This window comes from Drosophila serrata, unplaced genomic scaffold (genome assembly GCF_035046125.1).
Source record: "Drosophila serrata isolate PLE 108 unplaced genomic scaffold, ASM3504612v1 contig_23, whole genome shotgun sequence".
NCBI classification, from domain to species: domain Eukaryota; kingdom Metazoa; phylum Arthropoda; class Insecta; order Diptera; family Drosophilidae; genus Drosophila; species Drosophila serrata.
Window position 1 is genome coordinate 1,137,981 of NW_028256921.1, and position 26,400 is coordinate 1,164,380.

Sequence of the window (26,400 nt, forward strand, 5' to 3'; positions counted from 1 at the left end):
CATTCGGGGGTTAAATCGGTAGAGCTTGCCCCACCAGGGGGCGCCATCTGCGGCACACTGGCGCCAAAATGATGGAAACCATTCCGAGTGCACAATCTCACAGTGGGGTTAAACATCTTTAACTCAACAAAAAAAATAAGAAGAAATAAGAAAAAATGAAAACAAGATTGAAAATATGCAATCTCCCGTGGGGGGTTGTGGTTGGAAAATGGCAAAGTGCAAGAGCAGATGATGGGCCAAACTTTGTACTGTGCGTGGTATATTTTGCAGTAAAAAAAATTATATAAAATAAAGTTTCCAAGCTACTTTTTAAGTCTTCTTAAGCCACGATTATTGCCAATTAATGTTTCTGTCAGGAATGCCAGAAGAGCGGCATAAGAAACTTTAAATTTCAATAGGGGAAAATAATGAACTCAGAGATTAAATAGATAAAATCAATATATTTTTGGAGCCACTTGTTGAATTAATATTACATATTGAAATATAAATTATAATTGTGTCAGATTATGTTAATATATCGATAATAAAACATATCGATTGTTTACCTTTTTGATGCATGTGCAATACATCGATATTTCTTTCTAATATATCGAAAAAGGAACCTTAGCTTAATTTAAACTATTATTTTTAGAAATATATATAAACTATAAAAGCATTTGTTGGGTTCTTTTTAAGTAATATTGATATTTTAATGTTAAATTCCATATTTTTCCATATAGCAATTTTCGATACATCAAACTGTATTGAATTTTCGATATAAAATAAAGCATATTGGATTTTTTATCTCAATATACATTCATGATTCTCACATAATGCTTAATTCAAAAATAAAATAGGTTCCAAAACCTATCCTTTAGCCATTTTACCACAACAGAAATCGGTTAATTTCGATATTTATACATATTTCACAGTTCTGCATATGAAACTTTAATTAATTTTTAATGTAACAAATAATACAAAAAAATATCGCAAATACTATTCATAATGGTTATCAAATTTTGAATGGTTAATTTTTCCAACATTCCCAATTAAACAAATCAAACAAACTATAAGCCAAAATGCAGCCTTAAGCCACTGTACCCTCGAAAAAATAAATAAAAGGAGAAACCCCTCTCACACCAACTGCCCTTGTGTAAACAATTTTGCTGTTTCTGTTTCTGTGGCTGATTTTAAATTTTAATTAAAGTGCAGAGTTCTGCGTACCTTTCAGCCTTCAAATGGCTGTGACCACTTGAGGTTCACGATCTGTGGCCAAAAAGGCAAACAATGGGCCCATAAGTGTGCGCACTTCTTGACACGCTTGGCCCTCTTTCGGGCATCCCAAACCAAGTTATTGAAGACATCGTTGCTATCCAAGCCCCGAAGGCAAAAATGCTAGGCGAAAGGCTTTCTAAAAGTGCAAAAAAAAAAAGGTGTGCAGAGAAACAAATGAAAATCATATTGCCATGTCGCATTCTGGATAAAAGAAAGCGGATTTAGCAAAGACCCATTGATTATTAAATTTCCGTCAACTCATGGTGGGCTATAAAAGTGCCGGAGAACCTGGATTTCATCACACAATCGCCATCATCCGCAAGCCGTGCAATGATCTATACAATTTTGGTGCTCTGTCTGCTGGGCAGCGGTCTATCTCAGGCAGCTCAATTGGTGCAGGAGCAGGATCTCAACGATAAGGATCTTCCCCGTTTGGCTGGAATCTATGTAAAGGATGGCAACGAGAATGGTCAATTGAGATTCCTTGCCTCAGGACTCTCCAGTAGCAGCAACTCCAACACCGGGCTCAATTCGGCCCTTAATCAGTATATCACCAACAAGCAGGATATGCTGGAGCAACTGCGTCCTGCGACCACATCAACGGGCACTGGTCTCTCCTCAGTGACTGGAACTACAACTACTGGAACTGGAACTGCAACTGCAAGTAATCTGGTGACCACGACTGGAAATGGAGCCATCTATGTGAATCTTGGCAATGCCGGCTCCTCATCCTCCTCCTCCTCCTCATCCACATCGGCCACCAATTCGGCCATCAATCAGGCCATCTATGGCTCATCACCGATTGCTGATCTGTTGCCACAGATTGTGGGTCAGGCGGTGGCCAGTCGTAGGCGTCCCGTTAACAGGAGGCGTGTTCCCGCCGGCAATAGGCGTCGGGTCAATAAGAGGCGTGGCAGCGTTAACAATAACAACCAGATCCAGCGACGTCGGCGACGTGGCAACAACAGGGGCAAGAACAAGGCCCAGGTGATGGTGGTGCGTCCAAATCGCGGCTAAGCCAGAGCCAGAGATTGAGATTGGGTTTGAGGGTTTGGTCTTTGGTAATAGATCAACTCTTATAGCTCTCCTCCTCCGTTAGTTAAGTAATTTTGTATTTTTTTTTTCCTGTTCGAGGCCAAGCAAATTTTTTTTTAATGATTATTATTAGTATGCGAGAAGGCAAACTTAATTTATTTATTTAAATAATTGAAAGCAATTACACTGTGCAACAATGAGTGGTTTTCTTTGGGACTACTTTCTTTTTATTAGGGGTTAAAAGATAACACCGAACTATAGCTTGTTCTAACAATATGAATACTAAATAATATAACTGCCAGAAAGGATCAGTAAGTATCTTTCAACAATAATTAACTGTGAACAGTAAGTAACTAATTAACCATGAGCAAAAAGTATATATGAGCATTAATAAAGTAAATAAGTAAATATCTATGACCAGTAAATAAATATGATCAGTAAGTATCTATGAGTTAAGTAACTAAGATCATTACGTAAATATGATCAGTAAGTATCAATGAACATTAAGTAACTATGGACATTAATTAACTATGATCATTAAGTATCTATGACCAGTAAGTAACTTTGATCAATATTTAACTATAATCAATAAGTGTCAATGAACATTAATTACCTATGACCAGTAAGTATCTATGACCAGTAAGTACCTATGATCAAAAGGTAACTATGAGCTATAAGTTACTCTGAACAGTAAGTATCTATGAGCAGTAAGTATGTATGATCAGTTACTAACTTTAAACACTAGTAAACAATGACTTGCGACTTTTGTAACACAACACATATCTAAGACGTGGCTGGCAGCAGTCACTTCGTTCCGGGGATGTTAGAACAAGTTGGGAATCATATGCACAGGTGCGCGAAATATGTTTTGGAACAAAGAGCAAGCTATTTCAATGAAACTATGGGGTTATTCTGCAATGTAATTTTACTAGTATATAAGTCGAAGCAAGGCGAATCGGTGGACTATATATATACATATATATAGCTACCATAGGAACAATTTTAAGAAAAAATATTATAACTTTTCTAATTTCCTACAGATTTTCATTAAATTTTATATATAGCTATTATATATTATTATAGATTTTTTAGGTAAAAATTTATTGAAATCAGACTACTATATGATATAGCTTCCATACAAACGATCGTTTAAAAATAGAGGAAAATGCAAAACAGTGAATGTAAAACTAATAATATAAAATGTACAATTGGAGGAGTAAGACTCTAAGTAAAGGTAAACCAAGACCTTAAACAGAATAATCAGAGAGTTTATCCTGCTTTCCCCTTCATATTTCCTATATAAATTTCCTCTGTACAAATTAACTTCTCATCTTGACTCAACATTGATTGCTAAACCTAAAATTTGTGTAGGGCAGTGCCTAGGTCCGGTGGCTTTAATTTATGGGCCAACTGGCGTTCATGTTCAGGGCCTCTCGGACGGTGCTTAGGTGTAGTAGCCTCGACCCCTATTCATCCCTCTCCATGACCAAGTCCAAACCCCCCCTTGTTGGAACCCCCTGGTGAGCCCCTGGTCAAGTGCAAGACAAACGGTCTCCAGTTGGCGCTGCATGCGGCGGTCAATGTCTTGATAAATGTCTACCAACGGCCGCCAGGGGAGCGGTTCCAGGAGCCTTTCCCTCCGTTCGTCCTTTTCCCTTCCCTTCCTTTCGCGCGGTGCCCCATTTCGCGCCCCTGTAAATCACCGTCACGTGTCCTGGCTGTGCATTATGTGCTCATGACTGTAATGAGCCTGTAAGTGGACCTAATCAGTGTCATAATAATAGAAATTAATCACTGCAAGGCCAAGTCATTGGACGTGGGCGAGGTGGTGCTGCAGGTTCTCCCTCCTGCAGTTTGCAAAAGTCAAAGTTGGAACCGCCTCCACCAAACCGCCTCCACTCACACAAAAGTCCTGGCATTCTGGTCTTGTGCGGTTTTGTGCAGCGCTTTGGCGCATACTTTGTAAATTTTTTGTAATGATTTGATTTGAAATTCATTTGAATTATTGCTTGCTTCCTGTTTCCGGTGCCTTCGAAAATACTTTCCTGTTTTTACCCCCAACTCCCCTAACGGCAGGCAGCCGCAGCAGGCGGCCATGGCAAAGGATATAGGAAGGACTCTATGATGTACGACCAACTTGGTTGGCCTTCTACTCTAACCGGGCGCTCTCTGGGGAGTTTATTAAGTACTGCCAAGTCTACACTAAGCGAAATCATCCTGTATAATTCTTATTTCATAAATATAATTGGGTTAAAAAAAAAACTATTGGATTATATTATCTGAAAGGGAGCTTTGGTTATTTTTCAGTTAATGATGGGGCTATGACACTGCCTGGTTTCATTAAATTCCAAAAAGAGAAGGTAGGTTTTACTGTAAAAATGGTCACACCTAATTTTCCATAATTCTAATCCTTAGAAAAGCGTATAATCTTTTGTAATTTTTGCTAAGAACCAGTTATGTAAATTTTGTATATTTATTTATGGTGCTTTGATACTATTAGGTTTCTCTAGATCGCAAAAAGAGAGTTCTTTTTCCTAAAAAAAGGGTCATCCCACATTTTTATTTTATTTTACTATTTTTTTTTTTATATTTAATTTAAAAGTAAGCTTGCTGTGAAGCAGTTAAACCTCTTTTCTAATTTTTTACTTATACTTACTAAATCATTTTGGGAAACTTAAATTTTAATTTGTTAATTCTAAATATTTTACCAATATTTTATTAATTTTCAACCATTTAAAATATTAAATTTTATTTTTAATTAAGAGAAATAAAAAGACACTGTAATTACCCTAAAAGTTCTTCCTTTTCATGACTCTTTAACCAACAAAAAAAAGTAGTCCTTATCTAAATCAATCTTCGTTTTGTAAATAACAATTTAAATGACACATTTTTTTCACAGTGCATATATGCATAGACCAAAGGGCAACAGGGAGCTCTGTGTGAGTGTACGGAACTTTGTTAATATGCAAGTGAATGGACATTTCCGGTACGGACAAAACGTGCCATGTGCCAGGCCAAAAACCGAGCTGAACGAGTGAAAGAGAGACTGAAACTGAACCAAGGTCCTGGCCAAGTCCGCGAATCCTTTTGCCGGTGGCGGCGGGGCGAAGGGGTGGAAGGTTCACCTCCCAAGGACATGTGCTGTGCCAAAAGTCCACATCACCAGGATGCCCTTGGATCCATTCGGTGGCGTCTCTCTTTGCTTGGATACATTTCATTTCATTCCCTATGAAGTGGCATTATTTTTCTGGGGCTTAGATTGGTGCAGGAAATTTAAAAAAATATATAGCATTTTTAGGATTTAAAGTGATAGATGTATCATTAATAATAGAGAAGTCTAAAAGTAAAAACTATAGATATGTAATTAATAATTATAAAAAATTCTAGGATTTTAAATGATGGATACATAATTAATAATTGTTAAGAATTAATAAAAGCTATTGCCTAACTTAGATTATATTTAATTATTTAGAATTTATATATATTATCTTCAAGTTCAAACCTTTTATAGTAATTTAAATTATAGTAGTTTCAAAATATTCCCTAACAAATATAAGTTAAAAATTTAAATATATACATATTATTGATATATTTTTTATATTTTTCATGAGTTTTTGGTGATATTTATGGCTTTTCTTGATTACTTTATTTGTAAATATTCTTTTAAATATTCTAGGAAATATTCTTGTAAATATTCTTGCAAATATTTTAGTAAATATTTCTAAAGATATACCTATAAAAATTCTTTTACGTATTCTATTAAATATTCCAATAAATATTCTGGTAAATATTTTGCCAATATTCTTGAAAAATTATAGTAAATTTTCCTATAAATATTTTCCTAAATATTCGTTTAAATATGTATATTCTTAGAATACTGAAATTCTTAGGCTTTTATGTTCCGAAAGAGCTTTCAAAATTCGTCTTGTATAATTTTTGGAAAATTGCAAATTTCTATATGCTTTTTTTGGCCAGTTTCTTGGCTTCGCTCATGTGTAATTTTCAATTAAAATGATTTGAGTAGACAACTTTGAACGCTTCTGGCTGTAAGTCTGCCACTGACTTGGACGCTGTACTGATTCGGATATTCTCATTTCGGACTCTGTTCCTTTTATTTATATATATATATATAAATATACATATATATATATATATATATTTTTTTTTTTTTGTGTTTCTCGTCCTGGAGGGCCACAAATACTTTTTTGGGGGCAGGAATCATAAATCATGCAGCAGGCAAAGACACGAACCGCATTGGAAATCGACGACCAACGATGGGTATGGAGACGTAGACTCAAGTCCAGGCGTTGACAGAGGAAATACCCAAAAATATATATATAAAATAGTACCAAAGAACTCGACTTTGAGGTACCCTTTGATATGGAATTTATTTTTAGAAACTCCTTACAATCAAGCTCATTTTTTAGCCTCCTTCTTAGTTGCCACAATTTCAATATACTCTCTCAACATAAGGCATAAATATGTATATAAATGTGTATATGAAAGGCAGACTAAGTGGGCCACAAGTTTCGTTTCGTTTCACTTTTGAAATAGTTGCAAAGTGGAAAAGTTTGCCCGCACTCCTTGTCGATTCCGGTAGCAGCCCGGTCGGCATTTGGCATGCAGAGTGTCCACGTCTGTGGTCAGGAAAGGGCATAATTGCGGAGTGTCCCCGTCTTTTCTGTGAGCTTTCAGATCGAGAGATGGTTAAAAATGGCAGCGTGAGTGTCATGAACAAGTTTTAGGTCACTAAATGTTATAGAAACTATTAATTTTCAGATATAAAAAATTAAAAAAAAATGTATTTTTTGGTAGAAGAAATAAAAACAGAAACCTTATTAAATATATAATTTATAGGTAAAGGAATAGAGTTAAGTCTGAGCTTGTATCATAGGATTTATATTGATTAATTTCTTTATTAAACAGTTAATTTAATTTAAGAATATGAAGTTAATAATGAATTTAACATTAAATATTTGATATTTCATCAACATAAGTTGTTGTTCAAAATAAGAAATATAAAAAAGAAACCTTACTAAGAAAAAGTCTGAGCTTGAATCTTAGGCTTTAAATTGATTTAATATTTTATATAATATAATAAATTATTTGATCAAAATACATTAAATACATAATTAATCATGTTATACATTAAAATCTGAGATATTTTGTCTTAAATTTGGTATTCCAGCAAATTATTTTTGACAATAAGAAATATAAATAAAAAAAGAGTCATATCTCAAATATTTTCATAAGAATAAAGTAAAGCTTGAGCTTATATCTTGGCGTTTCTATTGGTTTAAAAATTATTTAGTATATAATAATTTTTTTTAATGTACAATTTAATACACATAAATCTGAGTCATTTTAACTAAACTGTAATACTCCAACTTTTTTTTTTTTTTTAATAAGAAATATTAAGATTATTTGTAGTTAATTATACAAAAATAAGGTACAAACAAACCTTCTACATATTTATATTTATTTAATATTTACGTTAATAATTTTAAAACCAAGGTTCTTATTTATTTATTTTCTATATTTATTATTTATTTTTCTATTATCCTTTATTGTTTATAAATTTCCAGAAATGTTTTTCAAACATTCCAGCTAATATTTAGTTATTTTAGGCCTCTATAAATTTGCCAATTCGTGACTCACGACCGGGCACGGCATCATCACTGACAGAGGCACATTTTGGCCATTTATTTTCCAGGCCAAGTGCCAAGAACCGATGAAATTCTGCGGCTCGAAGGCTTCTTCTTCTTTGGACTGTCGATATTTTTCGAATTTTTCTCGTTTTTTTTTTGTTGTTTGGTCAATTGACATAACAACAACATCTGTGGCTTGGGGTTTTTTTACCCCCCAAAATTCATTGAATTTCTTGTATTTCGTTGGCTTTTAATTGCCGTGACGTGTTTGTTCTATGCTTTTTTTACCTTCTTTTTTTTTTTGGTTTTCAATTTTTTGTTGTCAGTTCTTTTTTTATTTTATTTTATTTTTTTTTGTTAGTTGCTGCTGCTGGCCACTTGACGTTTGATTTACTTAGTACTTTTTCGGTTGCTTTACAAGGCCAATTGTAAGCCAATTTTCGGTGGACTTGAGGGGAAATGGCTGAAAAGGGGGAGGTGGACAGCTCACAAGTGGCGACCTTGTCGTTGTCGTTGCTGTTTTGTTGTTTTTTTTTCTATACATTTGTATATATATATATATATATTATTTGCTTTTTTTGGCACACTTGTCAAGTGCTTTTTGGTGTGTGCGGTCGTTCACAGTTTCATCAAGTTTTTTTGTTGTGTGTTTGTTTATTTAGTTTTTTGTTTAGCCTGACTTGACACATTACCGCTGTTTGATTGATAAATGATTTGGCAAACTAATTAAAAAAATAAAATAAAATATATATATACGTATAAAGTGTTTAAGAGCACTCTTGGTCCATGCGCATATCTGGTTGGAGTTTGATAAATGACAACCCAGAAAACCTCGATTAAACGATATAAATTGTCCGGCTTCAAATAATAAATTCGCAAACCAAAGAAGTACTTTAAATCGAGGGGAAATCAATCAAAGATTATTTGGCTTTGACATTTCTCAGAAGTTTAGCAAACATTTAAGCTTAAAAGTGTGTCAATAATTTTAATTACCTATTTAATTGGTATTAAGCATTTAAATATGTGGATATATGAGTTAAAAAGAAGGAAAACATTAAAAAGAAATACAGGGATATCCTTAAAAGTATTTAAAATAAAATAATATTTGGTAAATATAAATGTCGAACCCTTAAAAATAAGACGGTTAGACATACCCTCTATAAAGAAACTTTGACTTAAGGCTCTTAGTTTAGAACTAATTATTAACTTTCGATAAATAAAGAAATTAATTAAAAAATAAATAAACAAAACAATTAAATAAAATACAGTTTATTGTTTTATATTATCTATTACATATTTAAATACTTTAACTATAATTTAACTAAAGCAAGTTGATCAATAAATGCCATTCCGATTCCATCTTCAATCTTAATAATTACCCTTCTATGCTTATTTGACAACTCCCCCTCCCTACACCCTACACCCCCTTTAACCACCCAATAAATGCCATCCCCTTCATTATCCTTACTTTCAGATAAGAAAATTAATTGATTGATTCGACGGGCTTTCATAATTGCAACCCATTGTAATACATACCAGCAAAAGAACCCGATTGCAATCAGAACCAATCAGCTCTTACCCCTTCCACACACCAACACACCACTCACCAAACCCACCAACCCACCAATACACCAACCCAGCAATACACCAATACACCAACTCACCCCCCTATATAACTAATTCAACCAGCTTAACCAGCCATCCCGTCTCCTCCTCCCATCATCAGGAAGCCCTGATTTGGCTTTGATGGATGATTGAAATTTCGCAGAGCGCGTACAAAACTTCAAGTACAGTTAATTAGGCTCAATCAATGTACAAGGACAACAAGGACATGACACAAACTTCGGATGGCGAAGGTGGGGGAGGTGGGAATGAGGCAAATAATTAAATCTAATTAATTTGCAGCTGTCAAAGCGAAAGACCAGAAAGTGAGAGAAAAAAAATAAGAGTGAACAAGAGTTTGATGAGAGGGCAAGGGTGTAAAAAAAAAGAAGGTGGACTAAACAACACCTCATCGATTTGTAGCCCCGTCATTCCCCCCTTCATTGCATTTTTTGCACAAAAGTCAATTTGCCAAAATGAGTAGAAAAAAAGAAGTAAGAGAGAAAGAGTTGGAAATCGCAAAGAAAGATTTTGTGCGTTGTAACGGTCCCTGGAGCCTGGGAAATCTCCAATATATCCATACCACCCACAACAAATTTAACCCACATTCAATTATGGGTTAAGGGGAGTTAGTGATTATGGGGGGGAAAGAGTTTCTTTTTGTTGCTGCCTGTCTTAGACGTGACGTAAATCAGAGTTTTAAGTGTTTTATGTACCCTTACAAAAGGGGATTACAAAGTACAATTGGTTTACTAAATACAAAAAACATCTTCTATTTCACATTTTATATAAAAAAAAAAACAATGCAGATCATCATTTCTTTTTAATCGATATTTATCGATGTTTGACACAAAAGTGTATTTATATATTTCTCTATATTAAACATAGCAATATATGCTTATGTGCGATTTTAATATAATGTTTATACTTGGGAACGCAGATTAATATATAGATTTTGGGCCGATATTTAACCCAGAAGCTGTTAAATAAATCAATATTTGAAAGTAAATATATATATGTTGTTAAATATTGGGGTTTATATTAGAAATGATAATAATTTGATTTATAAATTGATATTTTATGCAAATCGATAAACTGTTTGTTGTATCGGAAAATTCAATTTTGAAAGTGACAATTTAATGACTGTAATTTCTGAAAAAAATAAATATATTTCTATGAAAAGTTATTTTTATGAAAATAAAATGCATGAATTTCTTATAGCTAAACTTTCGATACATATTAATTAATTTATATTCAATTTGTAAGGGTATCAAATCATGAGCTTTCCCTATTTCCTATTTTCTTTATTTTTTCCCCACTTTTCCTTGATTTTCGTGCGAGCTGTCAACGGCAACTTAGCTGCCCAAGTAAAGTTAGGAAGAGGGAAAGGACTCAGGAAAAGGATGCAACTGATTAGATGATGATTACATGCGAATTCAATGATCGATTTTTTGGATACCCTACAAATACACAAGAATAATTATATTAATAATAGATTATTACGTACATATATTTTAAAATTTAAAAGTAATTTCTCTTCATACTTTTAATATTACTTGAAAACTACCTTATCCGACTATTATAAACTTTTCTTGCCATATTATAGCTAAACTATTTATATTTATTTAACAAACTCCAACAACGTATTCAATTCTCAGATTTAGGTTTAACACATTTAGCCAGAAACTTCAATATAAATTCACCTAAACATTAAATTTTCTTTACATTTTTTTTTTGTTTTTTCCCTACTCGACCCTACAACTGCGCACACATAGGAAAACTTCGCCGAGAGTATATAACAAGTCGGAAAAGTTATAGTTCGACGGCAAAAGAAGGGATTAGACAGAAGAACGAGGGAACTTGAGGCAAAACACTTGAACATCTAAATCAAATTAATCCTGAAGAAGGACTTGCTCCCTAGCCACTTTTTATGCACAACAAATAAAGTAGTATTAAGTTATATTTTGATGGAAATTATATACTAAATTATATATGAATTATAATACTAAACAAAATTTACTTGTATATATTTCAATTTTATTGTAATTTCTTAATCAATGAATGATGTTAAGATTCTATGATTTTTAGGCTCTAAAAATTATTTTACAAAATACTTTAAAATGATTAAGCATTTTTAAACTATTTTTCAATAAATTTAATAAAAATTTCCAAAAAGGAAAGGGTGATTTAGTACATTTTTATTATTTATAATTTCATTTAACTACCTCAATAGTTAAGTTGATATTATGGATTTTAAATAACTATAAATCTGAAAATTTCTCTATTTTTTAACTACAAGTTCTGTAGGTTTTTTCCCCCAGTGCACTCTTCACTCGTTCTTCATCTAGTTAGCTCCTTTTCCTTAGCTTTTCCTCCTGTTTTTCCGCCAACTCCCCTACCCCCCTCTTCATCGTTTGCCTTTTGGCTGGCGTAGTTTTTGTGCTTCACTTTGCTTTCGGCTCAAGTGCGAACTTGTTAAATTTACGCAAGGATCTTGGAGCCTTTGCACACGCATACGCAATTAGGAGGGAGGATTTGGGCGGCGCCAAAGGACTTGCAGACGGACAGAAGGATGGTGAGACGGAGGGAGGGTGGGAAGGCTGCGGCTCAGTTACGCAAACAAGCAAATCAAAAAACCATTTGACGCACTTTCATCATCAGCAGCAGCAGTGGCGGCACAGAAAGGGGGGTAAGGGGGGGAATTGGTACCTGCTGCTGACACATTCGAAACTGCCAATAAGTCGACCCACACACACACACACACATACCGATTTTTCTATCCTTTTTTCCAGCTAGAAATGCTAGAAAAAATATCAGAGGAAAAAAAAATACAATAACAAATTGCATTGCTTGCACAGCCAGAGCTGTGGGGGGATGGAAATTCCATGGGGGAGGGGGGTGGTGGAAATTCCAGGGGGGTGGTATTTATCGAGGCCAACAAACAACCCACCTCCCTGCACACTTTAATGAGCATTTAAGTCTGGGCCAACGTTTTTGCATCAACTTTTTGTTTGGTGAAGAGCAATCGGTAAAGCAGCGATAGATGCAAGCCCAGGAATACAGAAAAATATCGATAAATAATTGTTTTGAATTTAACATAAAGTGTTGGGAAAGACAAAAACTGAAATATAAGGATTGTAATAAAAATCATATGCATTTAAAATACTTACATGTCTTTAAAGTCCTTGTAATAAACACAATTTGTTCGAATTTTAAACAAGGTGTTATCATATGAAAATTTCATTTAAGTCCACACAATTTTTAAGATAGCTCCTCGATTAATTCGATAGATTAATTCTGTTATTGCAAAGTAGCTCAGTGTTTAACTGGTGAAGATAAATCTGTGAAGATACCGAAAATTAACTATTAGATAATTTGTTTTAATTGAAAATAAGGCTTAAGTATATAGATATGTGTCTGTACATAACCTTTTATCTTATGGATCACCAGCATTTTAAGCGTATTAAATGTGATATATCATATATCATGTAACTCACAATCCATTTCATTATTTCCTATTAAATCAATAACTTTACACAATTCAAGTAAGAAAGTTGTGTCCCAAATGAGTGAAGATTATTAGTAGTTTTGTTAATGCCATATAAATCCTAAAAATTCACTTTAAATAATTTGTTAAATTTGAAGTTAAGTTTAGGCATGCAAACCGTTTGACAAATATAAATATTTAAAATAAAATATTCATCATGATGACTACTACCCTTAAAATAAATAAATTATTATATTAAATCCTATACTATCCCTTTCGATATCTTCGATTCTTTCGATAAATTCACTTTACCGGCACAACCTATCGGTGGGCAAGCTCTGTGTCTTTGCTGTCTCGGCTACCTCTTGGCTTTTGCTTGCTTGCAAACATTTTTCGGTCAAGCAACAGCAACAACACATTTTCGGCTCTCCTTTATGCCACTCGCTTACTCTTTTTTTTGTGCTTTTTTTGTGGGTCAAGTGCTGCTTTTGATGCTGACGTAGCCAACGCTTTTATTCAGCTGCTGTTGCTGCTGCTGCTGCTGCTGCCGCTTCTCCTTCTTCTCCAGCTCTCCAGCGGATGCTGCTTCTTCTCCTTTTTGGAGTAGGAATTAAATATCAAGTGTGCCATGGTGTGTGTGTGTGTGTGTGAGTGGCCAGCACATGTGCCTGCTGCTTTCCCCTCACACTCGCTCTTTCTCTTACGATGCCCTGGCCTTTTTTGCATATCATCATACACGTACAGTTTGCTTTTGCTTTTTGCCAGCTTTGCTGTTGTTGCTTTTGCTGTTGTTGCTTTTGCTGTTGTTGTTTTGTTTGTTTGGACGCCTCGTGTTCCTTGTGGGGTTACCCTGTAACTAGCAGAGGGTATATTCTTCTAGCAAACAAGTCAGCGTCAAAGGTGACCAGAACGAGAAAGAGAAGAGAACGTGTGCATCGAGAGGGAAGAATTGCTTTCTCTCTATCTTTGGGTTTTTCGGCTTTCTTCGGCAAGCTTCGTGCTTTAACGAAGAATCCAAGATCCTTGAGAGATCGATAAAGAAAGTAGAGAAACAGAGCAAAACAAAAGCATTGAGAGCGTAAAAGTGCTTTCTCTTAGCAGCATTCTGCTAAAATAGAGCATGAGGAGCAGGGAAACCCGAGAGAGTCGACTTTCTCGGTTAAGGCACTTCGGCTAACTTCGGCATGCTTCGTGTCTGGTAGAAAGCCCCAAAAGTCTCGAGAGAGAGTGCATGTCTCTAGAGACAGTGAAATTCTCTAGAGACAGTGCATATCTCTAGAGACAGTGAAATTCTCTAGAGAGATTGCATTTCTCTAGTAAAGTTGCTTTCTTAAAATTACTCTCAGTATAAAGAGAAAATTGAGGTGTTGCTGTTGCTTGACCGAAAAATGTTGCCAAGCAAGCAAAAGCCAAGAGGTAGCCGAGACAGCAAAGACACAGAGCTTGCCCACCGATAGGTTGTGCCGGTAAAGTGAATTTATCGAAATAATCGAAGATATCGAAAGGGATAGTGAAGGATTTTGTATCATGATTTATGTATTTTGCTTCATCGAAGAGACTCCAAATTGGGGTTTTCATCTCCGATTTCATTTACATTTCCACCGATCCTAATACAGAGTATAAGATAGTCGTTAGCTCAGCTCTCTTTTGTTTGGTGTTCAAAAGCCCACACATCACTTTTGCCCTCACACTCTCTCTTTCTTTCTTCTGCCCGCAGAAGAGCTCTTTCTGCCGCTTCTTCCTTTGCCGTCTCTTTCTCCTCACTCCTCAACTTGAAGTTCTTGTGTTTGGGTTAAGTGAAAAGTGATTGAGCAGATTTTTGTTGCGAATCTTTTGGCACTCCCTACAACAGCATCCCCTCCTTCTGTTGGCTCAATGGGCGACCTAATTGTTGTTGCCCGCATCCTGTTCACTATTTTGGTCCTCCTCTTCATCTTCATCATCAGGAGCAGCATCATCAGCATCATCATCGTCCTGCTGCTCCTTTTGTTTTTGGCTGCTTTTAATTGTTGCCTGTGCCAGGCCACCCAGCTGCCTCAGCTTCATCAGCTTCTTCAGCTTTTTCAGGGTTTTTTCTGCTGATAAAGCATAAACCAACGAAAATAAGTAAACCCAAAACAAAATAATAATAATAAAAAAAAAGAAACTAGAGAAATTTCTTGGGGTTTTTTTTTTGTTGGTGTCTATAATTTGATTGACAGCTGCTGAAGATGCAGTGACCCATGATTGATGAGTGCGGTGAATTAATCAATCAATCGGTGGCTTTGATATCGAGAGTTCACCAAATGAGAGAGGCCAATCGAAGAAAGAAGTGCAACCAATCGAAGGTTGTGCATTGTGCTTATTTCATTTGACCTTAATTTAAATGTATTTCTTGAACAAGTTTTCTTAAAATTAAATATATAAATATAGAAACCCTTTTTTAAAGAATTTTCTAATGATAGAATAAACCTTTTAACCTGTATCTTTTAGGTTCCAAAAAAATCTCTGCAAAAACCCTCACATACATATTAAGTTTGTTAAGTTAATTGCACATTACAAGCTTTATGTTCTCACTTTCAATCATTGCCATCAATCTCAATCGTCATCGGTTTGGGCTTCGTTTCCGTTTTCGGGAAACACTTTTGCTGCTGCCGCTTTCAAGAACATAACTGTAATTTCGCAATTATTGTTTGTGCAATCGCACATCATCAATCAAACAGACCAAGGGGAACCCCAGTAAAATCAGCACCTGGCACAGTTCCCTTATGCTAAATGCACTGAGACAAACAAATATAGATGCACACTGTAATTGTTAATTAAATAGAAAATGTAAAATCCTCAAAGATTCTCTAGGGAACAATTATGATGGAATAACTAAATATTTTAGTACAAATAAACTTCACTTCAAAGAGTGTCATTTTATTACACAATTTTTATATAATTTTAAAAGGTATTGCTTCAGCTTAATTATCATCAGAATCCTTTTAAATACCTCCTTATATATTCCCTTATATATTCCCGACTTTCTTTACAGTATATATATAGCATTATGTTATCATTGTCGCACTTTGGCGATTCTCTTTGGAGCATAAATCAAAAGCGGAAATGAGCACGCAATGTGCATTGATGAGATTGACTTCATTAGCAGCAAGCTGGAGCAAGCTGTGATTGTTTTTTGGTTTCAATCAAATCAGCAGCAGTTGGAGAACGGGGAAATGAGAAGGGGAAATGTGTAAAAGGAATTGGTATAGGTATAGGGGTTCCGAATCAGGATCGGTATCGGTATTGGGGGCATGTGAGGAAAGAAAAACTGTTCCATCCAGCCCCCAAGGACAATTAGTGCGAATGCTAATGAAAGCATGGCATGAGAGTGAAGAAAAAGATGGAAGAAGTGGAAAAAAAGAAAAACAGAGTCCCTAGCATACTTCATTAGGTTCCGAATCAGAGTTTGAATCGGAATAAGAGGCTACCCCTACCAATCCTCCAGATGCAGCAGCTCCAGCCACTCATAAATGCCGGTCCCGGGCTCCAATTAGAATCAACTCATAAAGCAGCGGCACAGTGGTACAACCATGTAATAAATAATTCTAATTTAAATTTTAAAATTTAGGTATGGGAAAATATAATACAAAATTTACTACAAAGAAGTTCTTAAGTGGGGAAAATATTGTTAATAAAATTATTGTTAAAGAATGGGAATTTAAAATAAGAAAGAAACAAGAATGTTTTCTTGAAGAAGGGAAGCTATAATTACTAAATATATTTATTAATCTAAAAGGTTAATTATTTATTAAATAAAAGGGACTTTATTTCTTAACGCCAAATTAGGTCAAGATCAATCTTTACTTAAATGTTTTATGAAAAATAATGGTACTATATAAATAATAGTTAACAAAATATAATGGTTCTAGAAAGATATTGGTACCATTAAGCATAAAATAAACTAAAAAATTTATTTTTAATATTGAAATTAGTGTTGTTAAATAAATGTAATACATAATAAACAAATTCATTGCTGAAAATAAATTGTTATATTAAAAAAGATCTTGCTAGATAAATAAATATTGGTACTACAAAGCCTTAAATAAATCAGGAACTAAATATAATATTAAGGATTATGTTTTTAAAAATTAAATTAAGAAATAATTGTAATATTAAAATATGTGTGCTTTAAATTAAGTACATATTGGAACTAAAAAGCTTAAAATAAATAAATAAATAAAAGTAATATTGAATTTAAAGTTGCTTAGTAAAACAGCCTTAAAAACTGTTAAAAACCTTTGTAAATATGAATCTTTAATATTATATTAAATAATTTTTCAAGACAATTTTAATTGAATATTATCTCTAAAAGCTGCAGTTATAGATATTTTGAATATTAAGCCAAAAAATTAATATTACTTTTTCTAATTTGCAATGTTAATTAATATAAAATATTTTTTAATAATTATTTCTTCAGTTGTTAAACTCTTTAAACCCACTGTCCCCTCGTCCGGCTAATTAGGTTCCATTTGAATTTGGAGAGCAAGCTGGGGCGCCTCTTGATGTCTCACGCTCATTGGACGGAACATCCATCTTTGGATATATATTCTTATATCTTAATACCAGGCCCAGACTCTGTATTTATCATCGGTTCGTTTCATTTTCAGTCTCTAAAAAAGAGTCTCCGTCTCGGTAAAGATTTATGTCTGGGTTTGGTGTTTGGGAAATTCCAGGAGTCCGTTTATCGAATAAAGTTGTTTCTTATTGTTATTATTTTTGGTCGCTTTTTTGACTGAGATGAATGCATTTTTAATTAGCAATGATCTGACCTATAATTTTCAGATGCCAGACTTGGCTTTAACCCATATTTAAGTTGGCTTTCTGTAGTCCTACTTTTTGGTATCCTTATGGCGGCTTGGGTGAAAGAATCCTATACATTTTTGATACAAATTTTTCTAGCAGAATGTAATATTTAATCGGGGGAAACGTCTCCAGCAAACAGTTGTAAATTATGACAACCAAAAAAGTGAAGGGATAAGAAAAAAAATACAACACATACACCCCGCATTCATAAAATATTACTCTTAGCCCCTCTCATAATTCACATGGCACACATAGTGGCTTAGTTTTCCTTTAGCCTTCTTCTGTATATTTCCATTGCCAAGGAAAAGGCAAAGAAAATGTAGGAGGAAAAAAGCAAGGAAAAATCCTATAAATGGAATGAAAAATAGTCGACAAATGATCATTTTGATCTGTGCAATTGATGGGGATCACTTTTCTTTGGGGGTTTTTAATTACAAAGGGGAGGTTTTTAAAAAAACGTATTATTAATAAAATATGTAATGTATCCCGAATAATCTTAAGCTAATCTAACATAGTATAAACCTAAGACATATTTTTTGGTAATTCCCAACCCACTTCCCATCGATATAATATGCATTTATCTTCATTAGGAGACCACTCGTATTCTCTGTACTTTTCAGAGAGAAGAGAAGAGTTCCCTGGCAAAATGGGAATAAAATGTTTCAATTGTCATTTGTTGCTGTTTCTAATTCTGTAGTTGCAATTGCCTGCATTGCAGCAGGTCGTAAATTTATTGCAAATAAATTTATAGCATTTGCAGCGAGGTCACCGCCCATGCAACCCCATGCAACCCATGCCCCATGCCACATGCCCCATCAGTTTTCTCGTCTGTCACATGGCTAACGTCCGACATCCGACACAGAATTGGCTCAAAAAATTGAAATCCCGCAAAGTTTTTGGGGAATTTTCAGCTACAGGCAAGGGGAGTCCCCTTTTTGCAAATGCGTATTTCTGTATTTTCACGGGGGGGTTCCCATGCATATTAAGTTGTCCCTTGTTGCTGAGCTCATCCGAATGCACCACAATTATTTCAGCTTGTCACAGAAGTCTGGCGATTTTCCTGGCGATCGGGAATGGTACTGGTACTTCCTGGCCATCCAGGACGAAGGACAATGGTGGAACAACTTGTGAACTTTGCAAATTGAAATTAATTACTCTGGCCCAGACAAAAGTGCAGCTGCAAAAACTTCGCTTCTCCATGAATGAGATGCCACAAAGGGAATAAATGCGCAATCGAAGACTGCCAAAGAAATCTTTCCCTCTTTTCTTTTCGCTTTCATATACATTTTTTTTAATGGCAGCCATCGATGGGATTATGTATTTTAAATTCATACTGGGCAGGGTCCTTTCATATGCTCGATTTTCATAAATTATAATCAGAGAGTATTCTTCTTAATTGCGGTGACTTCTTTTTGCAGTACTTCAAGTCTCAAATATTCAATTACTTCAAGTTACTTAAACTTTCTTAAGATTTTTCTGGTTAAATCAAGAGGAAAGAATATGTTTCTTAATCAACATCAATAGATGATTTGATCTAGACATGAATCTGTGTAAGATAGCCTGCTTTATATGGCAGATAGTAATTGAGTTAGTATAAACCAGCTTAAAGTAATAAAATATAGAGTTATTAAAGAAATGATCAAACAAATTTATTTTTATGATGCTAACTTAGGAAAGACAAAGTTTGAATATTTTTCCAGATCCAATTTGATAAAGGGATCAAATTGGTAATTAACTAATTAACTAAGTAACTATGATCAGTTATTAACTTTGACCAGTAAGTTTACATGACCACTAAGTATCTATGACCAGTAAGTAACTATGATCAGTAAGTATCTATGATCAGTAATTAACTATGACCAGTAAGTAACTATGAACAGAAAGTATCTATGACCAGTAAGTTTATATGTATGATCAGTTACTAACTTTGAGCACTAATTAACAATGACTTGCAACTTTTGTAACACAACACATATCTGAGACTTGGCCGGCAGCAGTCACTTCGTTCCGGGGATGTTAGAACAAGTTGGGAATCATATGCATAGGTGCGCGAGATTTGTTTTAGAACAAAGAGCAAGCTATTTGAATGAAACTATGGAATTATTCTTCTATATCATTTTACTAGTATATAAGTCAGAGCATAGCGAATCGGTGGACTATATATATACATACATATACATATGTATATATATAGCTGCCATAGGAATGATCGGAAAATGTTAAGAAAAATAGTTATAACTTTTTCAGTTTTCAACAAATTTTCATCAAATTTGATTTATAGTCATTATATATAAATCTAGAAATTTGTGTACATTTTTTATGAAAATCGGATTACTATATCATCTAGCTCACATAAAAAAATTAAATTAATTATATTAAATCTTAATATCTTTTAAATAATTGTTATTTATTTATTTTTTTAATTCTCCATTTTAATAGGCTCAACATTTTTCCCCAGTTTAGGAGACTTTGGCTTGAGATGTTACTTTATATCGTATTATATATTGAAATCAATATTATATAAAACTATTATGTATTTAACGTAATTTTCTAACTATTGAAATACTTAACCTTGGAACATAATAATTTAACATTCAATATTCAATTTCGTAATTTCAAAAGCTTAAAATTTTCCTCCCAGTGCACTTGATTTCCTTCTGCCGGAGCCTGTTTATATAGTTTCGCCCCGGCCGAGAGCAACTAAATTAAAATTATTTCAACTCGAGTGGATGCGAACGAGCAAGAAATAAAAAAAAAAAAAACCAAAAAACAAGAAGTCTTCGGCAAATAACGGAGCCATTAAAACCAGTTGCAAAAGAGGGTTAACCGATGGCACTGGCGGAGGAGCGAACCGAGGAGCCACTCGAGGTGGAGGAAGCATCCCTGATTTTGATTGCTGTTTTTGCAGCCGCTTGACGATGTTTTTGTCGTATTAAATTATAAATACTTATGAGCCCCAAACAGGAACAACAACAACAACAACAGCAGACTTCAAGCGAAGCGGCAGATGCGCTAAAAAGAACCCCAAAACCAAAAAACTTCAAGGGGGAAGACCAATCTTAAAGATACAAGATACAAGTATATATAGTTGCTAGGGTTTTGCATCAATTTAATGCGACCCTGAAAATATATAACAATCAAGTAGAGAGACTATAGATATACATATTAAATATATCTTTAAGATTTGAGAGCTTTAATTTATTCAGTTAAATTATTTTAAAGGTAAGGTAGAGGTACTTGCACATTCGCTTGGAAAGGAAGTGTAAAGTCAAACAATTAAAAACTCAATTAGCGCCATATTGAAAAGCTGCCAATCATTTGTCCCTTAGAAAAACACACACACACGGATACAGATACATAGATACATACCCCAAAATGCGCTGCAGATACATTTGTATCTATGTGCCATTTGTGTCCATGTGTTGGCTTGTTTGTTTGCATTGTGCGCCGCAAATTGGTCAAAAGTACAAAAATATCAAAGACAGAACAAGAAATCAACAAAAGAAAAAAAATCAAGAAAATCGAGAAAAATATAGGAAAAAAACACAAAAAACAGAAGGCAGACATAGGAAAAATCAACAACAAAAGGCAAAGGCAAATAGCAAACCTCACAAATAGAGCGTGAAATTGACAAACAAAACACAAAACAAACACTAAATAAAAAACGGAATCGTAAAAGCTCCATAGAAACTGCATAGAAAAACTAAAAAAAAGAAAAAATAAAAAGACTGCCAAATCCAGAACCTAAAACTAAAAGAAAATATATAACAATACTTCTACTACTACTACCAAACTGCAATTCAAAATAGTTTGACCAGCAAAAAAAAAAGTAAAAACGAAAAACAAAAAAAGTGTCATGTGGAAAATAAAAATAATGGTTGGAAAAAAAAGTGGGGGTAAATTGAGGAAGAAATACCGAAAAGATACATTTGTATCTATGGTCAGAGCATATCACAAAAGCCCTTGTCCCAGCAATTGAATGGAAAGCCAAACGAATGTGGAGGTAGTTTTGAAAAAATACATGAAATAAAAACTAAAAAACCATTTAGTAAGCAAAAAAAAAATTAAAAGGTTTTAGTATAATAAAAAATTGGATAAACTAGAATTTAAAATAGTATTTTCTAGTTACTAGTACTTATTTTCTTGTTCAAAGAATATTTTAAGAAATCGAAACAAGCTAAAGCTGTAATTAAATAGGAGTTGTTTTTTTCTGAAAACTTTACCCAATCTCTTATATTTTTTATAGTAATTACTTTTAAACCTTATCTATAAATGTTTGTAAGAATATATAAGAAATTCCTTTTTGCATTTAAAGTATTTTAAACTTCTTATTCAATTTTTTACAAACAATATGAAGTTTCCTTAAACGTACCAAATTTCATTAATTTTCCATTAAATCCTGCTAATAATACTTTAAAATTTCACAGAAAATACCATTGGCTAAATTAAATATTTAAATAATAAATTCTTTTTACTGGTATTTATTTTCTTGTAAATTTGAATATTCTGAAATAAACAAAAACTTTATTTAATTAAGCATCATATATATCTTAAGCTTCTGTCTTTATTCTTTTCTCTTTTGTTAACTGCAATTACTTTTAAACTTTGTCTATCATATTTAAAAAATATATTCTTGCATTTAAATAATCTTAAATATTTGGATCAATAAGTAATAAAATCAATGTTTTCATATATTTTTTATGAACCCTTTGTCTTTACTAATTATTTTTTTAGTCTAAGAAGTCTTTTAAAGGCGTTTTAAACACTTTCAGTAAATGTCATTAAATAAATTAGATATTTAAATAATATTTTCTGATAACTATTTTAACTATTTAACTATTTATTTTCAGGTAATTAGAATATCCCAACGGTATTGTAATAAGATAATATTATAATTGAACGGAAATTGTATATGTATATGTGAACCCTTTTCCAAATATTTTATATTTGTTTATAGTTTTAAATATAGTTTTAAAATAAATATAGCTTTAAAATATATATATAATATTTTAATTATCTTAAATTTGGGATCATTAACCTACGAATTCAACATTTTCATTGATTTTTTCATCAAACCCTGCCTTTTGTCTTGACTAACAAAGTGTTTCTTGCTAAGAAGACTTATTGAAAAATTTCCATTAAATACCATTACTGATTTATTTTTTACCTAGAGACTTCCCTTTACCCATATAAATATATTTTTTCTGATTTTATGATAATAATTTGCAAAAGTGACAGCTTCTCCATGTCTAGACAGAAGATCACGCCCCAAGTTGGGCGTTTTGTGTATACAAATCGCGTATCGCGCGGCGCATTCAAACATAATGTCTTTTATGTTTTTGCATTTATAGCCGGGTTTTTTTTTTTTTTTCTTGATTCCCGAACGGAAGGAGCTAAGACACAAGTGCAATTATGAAAATTCATTTGATTTGTGTTTACGATTTTGCCAGAGATATAACAAAAAGAAAAAAAGGGATTTAATTTGCTTTTGCCCGTTAACACACTCGAAAGCAAAACGCAAATCATGCGCCTAAAGATCTGCGAGACAGTTCCCCCTTTGCACTCGCTTTTACCAACTCATTGCCTCGTAATTAGTGGAAATTACCTGTTCGTGTACCCCAAGCTTACCTGTCCGAAATAAAAAACCAGGCCAGAAAGGGGGGCAGAGACGTACACGGAGTCTGTGTTGTTTTGTAATTACAATGCACAAGATCGCTCCTCGATCACACCTCTCTCTCTCTGTCTCACACTTCTTTTGGCTTTCCAGTCAGGTGAAACAGGTGTGGAGCTAAAAAATGACAAGTTTAATATTAAGGGAATATTTTAATATTTATTTTTTAATTATAAAATGTAAATATATGCTTAAAAAGGTTACATTTGCTTCAGTATAATTTAAAAATGGTTGGAAAATGGAAATATAGTAATAATCAAAAAGGCAAATATTTTAAAGCTTTTTAACTTTAAATTTTTGTAGGTAGAAAGTTCATTAAAAAAATTAATTTAGTACATCTGGGTATATATTATTTAAAATTATCACTTTTAAATTTTTAAATATTTTCTTGTACTTCAAAAATAATAATTTATAAACATATATCCGTTTACTAGCTGTAAACTTTGTTTCCCTGACTTTCTCCCTCTGTAACCTTCTCTTTACCTCACTCTCTCCCTCTCTCTTTCTGTCTTTCTCTTCCTGTCTCTCTCTTTGACTACCTTCTTAGGCTTAAATAAATATAAAAAAATGTTTAAAAAACAGAGATATAACTCAACTCTGGACATGACACGGCAATTTGTGTCGCCGGCGACGGCTTGCAAAATTAATTTGTGTCCGCTGTTATTATAAACTTTTCGCCCTTCTTGCTTATGTTATTGTTGCAGTTGTTGCTGCCTGTTGGTTTGTTTGTTTTTTGTTTATTTGTTTGTTTGCAGTTGCTGTTCGTTTGTCTTTTATTGAATTAAACGTGTTTTTTTTTCATGGGTCTCACTTTCAATTTGTGTCGAAAATGGCGCCCAACGGCAAGGTGAGCCAGGGTTTCAAGTTCTAGAATTAATATTTAGTATATAAAATGATCTAAAATTTATATAAATAAATATATAAAATTAAATGATTTTAGTTGAGGTTAAAACAAATGCTAAAATATATAAATTATTGCATCCCTGACTGACTCCTTTCGTTATTTTTTGCGTGGGCGATTTTTGCAATCTGACTTTTTATCTTGAAGCCCCTTTGGCCAGCATCTGACTATCTGTCCATCTGGCTGCGGCTGTCCGTCTTGATTTTCGGTGGCAATCGATGTCGTCGCCGCCTCTGTGCACTTGACATTGACGACTTGACTTGCCACGAATCCGAGACCCAGAAGTACAGTGGGGCATTTTAAAAAATTTCACTAAAAAAAAACAGCATGCGCAATAAAGAGATTTCAAAAAAATAAATTAAATACGTACATACATTGTAAAGTTTATAAAATTATTTCCATTAATAAAAAATTTAATTTGACAATTTGAAATCCCTTCAGAAATCTCTCAGTTAACAATTGCTTTGCTTTAGAATTCTCAACTAAGAGGTTAAACGGTTTTTTGTACTATTTTACCAATTTTATTTTTGTGTTATTTTGTAATGTTCAAAACATTTTCTTATACTTTAAATACTTCTCAGTTTATATATTAATTTATTTATTTTAAATAAAGTTAACTCTAGAAACACCCAGCTAATTTTAAACTAATTCTCAACTTCATATTTAGATATATTTTCTATATTAATACCATTCCAGGGTATTTTAAATTCAGTCAAAAGCTTGAAACGCTATGAAGGAGTCCTTTCCGACCCTATAAATCATATATATATTCTTGATCAGCATCAACAGGCGAATCAATTTAGCCATATCAGGCGGTAAAAAAATTTAAAAAAAAATTTCCAAATTTTATAAGGGGTTTAATCGTTAAAATTGGTAAAAAAAATTTTGGCCAAAAATTTAAATTTTTTAAAATTTCGACTAAAGTATGCAGATTTATTAACCTTCTAAAAACTAACATAGGAAAGCTTTCCGAATTAAAATTAATGCATTTTTGGCTGAGTTATGCGTTTTTTAAGTTTAGATTTGTCGATTAAATTGTCATATAAAAAATCGATAAATATCGATTCAAGGTATGCAAATTTTGCGATTTGATCCTATAATTCGATTTCAAACTGCAAAAGTATATAAACTCTATCTTTCCAAAATTAGATACCTTTATTGTTAGCTACTTGCCTTATTTTAAAATTTTTTTGATTTATTTTACTTTATAAAATTCTACGAAAATAGCAATATATAATAAAATGTTATTATATTTTATATAATAAAATATATATGTATATATATATATATAATAAAACGTTATTATATTTCATTATATATCAATAAAATCTTATTCTCATAAAATTATTTTTAATTGAATTAATTATTTTTTGTCTAGTTTTTGTCATAATCACACCCATAGTCCCACTGCGGTGTCTGCGTCTTGGGGCCAACACTTCATGCTTCATTTGAGCCCCGCTGCCCAATCAGCTGGAAAGGTAAACACAACGACCCAGGCGACTGGCCATATCATCCGGCAGCTAGTAGCAACAGCTATTCCCCTCCTCTCTCCACTCTCCTCTTATTCCCAAAAATCCTTCATTCTTTCACCGGAATAAAAGGGCTAAAACACCATTACCCTTTGGCCCCATTTCCGCTTCTATGCGATTTTTCGCAAAGTTTTTGGCGCTTGACAAAAGTTCGCCCATTGCAGGCCAGAAAAGTTTCGAGTTTGAAGTTGAAGTTGAAGCTGCAAATGCAAGTGCAGTTCGTCCCAAGGGCAGAGGATTAATTAAATAACTAAAAGCCAGCTAATCATCTGCAGCTCAAAGGGAGAATATAAAAGCCTTCCAGGATTTAGCACTTGCTTGTAGGTGAAATTTATAGATATTTTATTACTTAATTTAATTCAGAAAATTTGAATTTATGACGAAACTCCTCTATATTTTTCACAATTTCCCTTTCGCGTGTTGAATTGGGTTTTTGGTTTCCGCCC

General features: G+C 33.4%; 2 protein-coding genes across 2 annotated transcripts in view; one reads left to right on the top strand and one right to left on the bottom strand.

The window, feature by feature from the left end:
* Window positions 1–23,590, bottom strand: part of kirre (kin of irre) — a 114,842-nt gene extending 91,252 nt beyond the window's left edge. The window contains exon 1 of the mRNA XM_086830313.1: window positions 23,482–23,590. The gene's annotated coding sequence lies outside the window, so the exon portion shown is untranslated. The remainder of the gene's footprint in view (window positions 1–23,481) is intronic.
* Window positions 1,503–2,271, top strand: LOC110179756 (uncharacterized). Its single transcript, XM_020947373.2, has one exon. It carries the CDS (start codon window positions 1,585–1,587, stop codon window positions 2,269–2,271), a length of 687 nt encoding a protein of 228 aa, XP_020803032.2. The 5' UTR covers window positions 1,503–1,584.
* Window positions 23,591–26,400: the final 2,810 nt, after the last annotated feature.

Bases quoted from the DNA above. Each gene is read 5' to 3' on its own strand.
- LOC110179756 (XM_020947373.2), top strand. From the start codon at position 1,585: ATGATCTATACAATTTTGGTGCTCTGTCTGCTGGGCAGCGGTCTATCT.